The 6,000-nt window shown below is 36.5% G+C and overlaps 1 protein-coding gene across 1 annotated transcript in view; it reads right to left on the bottom strand.

Annotated features, from left to right (window-relative positions):
* Positions 1-371: 371 nt before the first annotated feature.
* Positions 372-6,000, bottom strand: part of LOC128610659 (protein FAM50A-like) — a 116,078-nt gene continuing 110,449 nt past the window's right edge. Inside the window, exons 12-15 of the mRNA XM_053630076.1 lie at positions 5,201-5,255; positions 4,354-4,402; positions 950-1,020; positions 372-803 (exon numbers count right to left, since the gene is read on the bottom strand). Of these exons, the coding sequence (XP_053486051.1) occupies positions 660-803; positions 950-1,020; positions 4,354-4,402; positions 5,201-5,255 (319 nt within the window). The 3' untranslated portion in view covers positions 372-659. The remainder of the gene's footprint in view (positions 804-949; positions 1,021-4,353; positions 4,403-5,200; positions 5,256-6,000) is intronic.

The following is a 6,000-nucleotide window of genomic DNA, read 5'->3' as shown; positions in this document are numbered from 1 at the left end:
ATTAAATTATACATTGAATACACATTAGTGACCGGTTATAACTGTACAACAGGGGTCGGGAACCTATGGTTCGTGAACCATATATGACTTTAAATTACTGCCAATGGCTCAACAGTGGGGGGGTGGGGGGGTGGGGGCACGAAAGCCAGTGTGTCAATTCAATTTTCCAGTCCGAATTGACAGACGATTTTGCATATTTGGAAGTCACATTAACGGTAAGCAGTGTTCAATTTACTCTTACTTACATAGGGCATGTTTTATTCATTTACCATTTGACGAAACTATCTTATTCATTTACCATTTGACGAAACTATTAAAGTTAGTTAAATGAAGTCCAAGTGCCACCTACAGGCAAAATGTGTAATGGCCTTTATTACATTACCACTTTTGATAATTATGCAATCATAGTAAAGCCAATAACTAATAACAAGTAGACATAAAAACGTCAGAAAATGTGTTAACCTTTCTCTGGGTCTTTAAAGAAAAAGATATAACTTTTTGGGGTTTTTATGGCTCTGCCAGCTGAAAAGGCTCCTGACCGCTGGTGTACAAGGTGTGTATTTATATTGCTATTAGTCAATAAAGAACCAAAGTCATAAAAATGTTATGGATGTTATGGATCTTTGAATCTGCCATAAAAAAGTGCAAGTGAATGCATTTTAATCTGCAAAAAGCACAAAACTTATATTTACCGTGTATTTGTCCCATTTTTTTTCAGGATCATAATGCTCCCAGCGGCTGGCAGGAAATATGTGTTTGTTTTTTTCATACCAGCTCCTCAGAACCACTTTTCCTGCATGAGACTTTAAACACACACACACACACACACACACACACACACACAAATTAACATCTGTGGACAAGATTCCATGTCAAACAGATTTATGTGAACTGTTCATTATGATGAATGGTTATTGGACTTAATGTTTAGGTCACACTATGCCTTTACCTCATCTTTCTCAACTGTAGCATCATTTACCAATCGGATATCGTCATGAACATAAAAACTGAAAAGTGGTCCTGGATTAAGACACACAAATTAAAATTGATACAGGTCAAGTGCTTCAGTTCACATCAAACATCAGTACAGGGAAAAATGTGATCTCTGTGACTTTAATTGTGGCATGGATGTTGGTACCAGAAGGGCTGGTTTGAGTATTTCAGAAAGTGCTTATCTCCTGGGATTTTCACAAACGGCAGTCTCAAGAGTTTAAACAGAATGGTGTGAAAAGCAAAAAACATCCTGTGAATGGATCAGCTTATTGAGTGAGATCAGAGGAGAATGACCAGACTGGTCTGAGCTGACAGGAAGTCTATAGTAACTCAAATAAGCACTCTACAATCTTGGTGAGCAGAAAAGCATCTCAGAACACAAAACACATCAAATATTGAGTTGGATTGGCTACAACTGCAGAAGAACACATCAGCTAACTGTCAGCCAAGAACAAGAAACTGAGGCTATCATGTGCACAGAATCACTGAAACTGGACAGTTGAATACTAGAAAAAGACCAGGTGATGGTCAAGTTTGGGTGAGCCTGTGCCCATGATAGCCTCGGATTCCTGTTCTTGGCTGACAGGAGTGAAACCCAATGTGGTTGTAAAGAGTGATTATTTGAGTTACTATATCCTTCCTGGCAGCTCAAATTAAATTGGCTATGGTCATCTGACCTCTCTTATAAACAAGGCATTCCACCCACAGATGTGTAACTCGGTCAATGTTTTTTGTTGAGTAATTTTGAGGGGACAGCAAATTTACACTGTTACACAAGCTGTACACTCAAAACTTTACATTGTAGCAAAGTGTCATTTCCTCAGTGTTGTCACATGAAAAGATATAATCAAATATTTACAAAAATGTGAGGGGTGTACTCACTTTTGTCAGATACTGTATATCTATACACACACACACACACACACACACACACACACTGATGCTTGAAAGTTTGTGAACCCTTAAAAATATCATCTGCATACATATGTCCGAAAACATCAGATTTACATGTAAGCCTTAAAAGTAAAGATAAATAATAAAGAGAACCCAATTAAACAAATGAGAAAAATATCATACTTGGTCATTTATTTATGGAGGGAAACGATCCAATATTATATATCTGTGAATGGCAAAAGTATGTGAAACTCTAGGATAAGCAGTTCATTTGAATATGAAATTAGAGTTAAGTGTTTTCAATCAATGGGATGACAATGAGGTGTAAGTGAGCACCCTGTTTTATTTAAAGAACAGCGATCTATCAAAGTCTGGTAGTTACAACACGTTTTGGGAAGTGTATCATGGGATTAGTCGTTGATCATCGGGCTGGAAAAGGTTGCAAAACCATCTCTAACGAGTTTGGACTCCACCGATCTACAAAGATCACGCCAAGAGCAATAGGTCTACTTAGGGCTACACAATTAATTGAATATTGATCTTGATTATGATTTTGACTGCCCACGATTACATGAACATGATCGACTGCGATACTGATGTTTAAATTCGTCCTCCGCTCATAGAAAACTCTGCTGCACATCAAATCAAGCGTTTCCTAAACTTACAGCCAATCACCATAGAGTGGCACAGGGATGATGTCATTTTGTACGCCAAAACCTGGAAACGAGTTAGCATTTTAACCCTTTCGGTTCCATTGTCCTGAAGTCAATGGGCTTTTTTTTTTAATGGGATTTTGGTTAAAACCCTGAAATAAAGTCTGTGGTGAACACAAGCTCAAAATATTTTCACGTTTTGTTCTACGACACAAAATACACCAGTAATACCCCACTCGTGAGTTTTTAAAGCTTTTACGTGTATTGAAAAGGACAGTTTCTAACATGTTGCTAAATGGAACTACAGACGTTGTCAGGGACATTAAATGTCATCACGTCGAACAGGAAAAAACTTTGCAGATAAACTGGTTCAGGTCCGCTGTGCACAATTCCCAAAAAACATGGATGAAGATTCATCCACAGAGTAAATCCGTATTATGGAAAATGTTTCAAATCAAGTTTGGAAAAGTTTGTTGAAAGCTTGTCGACCGTGGTTTAGTTAGTTTATAGTATATGGTTAGCTTTTTATTTTTGCAGATTGTATTTAGGCTTCAAACTTGAAAATGATCTTGATGGACAAAACGTGTTAGTGTTGTAAACTTTTGTTGATCAGAGCTTATCTTTTGCAATAATCCAAAAGCCTATGTGAAAATCCTATTGGGTTTTTGTCGTGGGAACCGGTGTGATGATAACTTCCCGGTTCCGGTACAGAATGACGTCGTCCCTGCACCTCTCTATTGGTTCATTTGGCTGCGACTCTCCTCCTGTAAACACGGTTATTGACTTTTCTGCATTCGCCTGAATTGTTTTCATTTGGTTGCATATTGTGATATTTGATGCATATTTTCATTTGGTTGATGGCCTTTTTATTTTTACTTATCCTATATGTTGGATACAATTTTATTTATATCTTGCTTCTACAAGATGATGCACTTTAAGGATCAGTCTAATTTGCTGCAAAGATTTGTACATTAGCAGGAATGTAGCACGACATGGAGGTGAAAGCAGCGGTCTGTTTATTTAAATGTGAAAGTGCAATCAAAATATGTTGGCCCTAAAATTAATGAATAATCGTGATCTAAATATTGATCAAAATAATCATGATAATCATTTTGGCCATAATCATGCAGCCCTAGGTGTAATAGTCTGTGAGGTCACAAAGGAACCCAGGGTAACTTGTAAGCAACTAAAGGCCTCTCTCACATTGGTTAATGTTAATGTTCATGAGTTCACCATCAGGAGAACACTGAACAACAATGGTGTGAATGGCAGGGTTGCAAGGACAAAGCCACTGCTCTCCAAAAAGAACACTGCTGCCTGTCTGCAGTTTGCTAAAGATCACATGGACAAGCCAGAAGGATATTGGAGAAATGGTAAGTCATCTGCACTTATGTAGCGCTTTTTTAAACCTTAGCGGTTCCAAAGCGGTTTACACTATGTCTCATTCACCCACACACACTCACACGCAAGCGCTAACTTGCCATCAGGAGCAACTTGCGGTTCAGTGTCTTGCCCAAGGACACTTCGGCATGTGGAGTCATGTGGGCCGAGAATCGAACCGCCAACCCTATGTTTAGTGGACAGATGAGACCAAAATGTGTGAAAATCTGTTGTTTTAGGTCATATTTATGCAGATATATAGAAAATTCTAAAGGGTTCACAAACTTTGAATTCTAAAGGGTTCACAAACTCCATACATACACATAAGCCCTGAAGACAAATTTATATGCATTGAAATATTGGTTTTAAATGGGTAGAATGACTCAAACAGTCTGACATACTTGGGTGTTAAAAATATCAGAAGCATGCTTACCACTTTTGCCTCTAGCTTTTGTCACAATGAAGTCATAGAAGCTGTGGTGCTGGAAGAAAAAAAAAGTGAGTAGTGAGTAACAGTGAAAGTTGCTTACAGTGAGAATGGTGCAGTGAAAGTTTTTTTAAATTAATGATTTAGGACTACAGTTATCAGTATACAATTTATATTTATATGTATATGTGTGTATGTGTTTATATATATATATATATATATACACACACACACACACACACACACTCTGTATACATACATGTATACACACACACTTTTCGAAGATGATGTAAGCTACTGAAAAAAAAAAAACATATGACCTTTCTTTGACTACAAGACCATTTGAATCTGTTCCAAAACCTAGTTAGTTCATCTGCTGGTTCCAATGATAAAAATTCCTTATCCACACTTGTTGAACCACATATTGCGGTAATAAGAATCCCGGGCAGTTGGACGGACAGACGCATGAACAGCCTTAAAACATAATGCCTCTACCACTCAATGGTGGAGGCACAAAAAGAACTCCGCTACATTCATAGAAGTTTTGAACCATTGGAACAAATGTCAGAAGTACTTTACTTTGTCACAAAGCAGCTTTACAAAACCTTGTGAGCAAGCTGATGGGGCCAAGGATTGTTGGATGATTAAAAACAAAAAGCATGTGATGTCAGAAGGTTATTTAAAAGTGTGTTCAGAAACCAGATACCTGTGGTTAAAGGAAAAAAGCAAGCATTTTTAAAAACACTGCTCAAAGCCTCATTAATAATGTTTATAATTGGTTTTATCATAATCATCATCACTGTGTAATTAGGGCCTTATTTTAGGGATTCATTCTGTGTTTGACTGCTCTTACATGAGGGATGATCAAGTCCTCCTTAATGTACATGAGCTGCTCCACTCTAGCAGACCTGTGGGGCACGAATACAATAATATTACTTAACAATGCAAAATCAATTAACAGATCCACAAAACAATTCAATCAGAATGTACATAGTATTGTTTAACAAATTTTTACTTTGTACGTATAGACATGAACAAAAATGTATTCATAAGCATAAACAAAGACATGTACACAAAACCTAAACTGCTAATGAAAATATATTAATATATACACTATTAATTCCCAACATTAGAACTTTGCTGCAAAGCTGTTGCTGGCAATTACAGTTTTCCCATGTATAGGGCAAGATATTATTATTATTATTATTATTATTATTATTATTATTATTATTACTATTATGATTATATACAGTGGTGCTTGAAAGTTTGTGAATATAGAATTTTCTACATTTCTGCATAGATATGAACTAAAACATCAGATCTTCACAGAAGTCCTAAAAGTAGATAAAGAGAATCCAATTAAACAAATAAGACAAAAATATTATATGTGGTGATTTATTTATCTAGGAAAATAATCCAATATTACATATGTGAGTGGCAAACGTATGTGAACCTTTGTATATACATACACACAGTATCTCACAAAAGTGAGTACACCCCTCACGTTTGTGCAAATATTTGATTATATCTTTTCATGTGACAACACTGAAGAAATGACACTTTGCTACAATGTAAAGTAGTGAGTGTACAGCTTGTGTAACGGTGTAAATTTGCTGTTCTCTCAAAATAACTCAACACACAGCCATTAATGTC

This window comes from Ictalurus furcatus, chromosome 7 (genome assembly GCF_023375685.1).
Source record: "Ictalurus furcatus strain D&B chromosome 7, Billie_1.0, whole genome shotgun sequence".
Lineage (NCBI taxonomy): Eukaryota > Metazoa > Chordata > Actinopteri > Siluriformes > Ictaluridae > Ictalurus > Ictalurus furcatus.
This window is presented reverse-complemented; position numbering and strand designations above follow the sequence as displayed.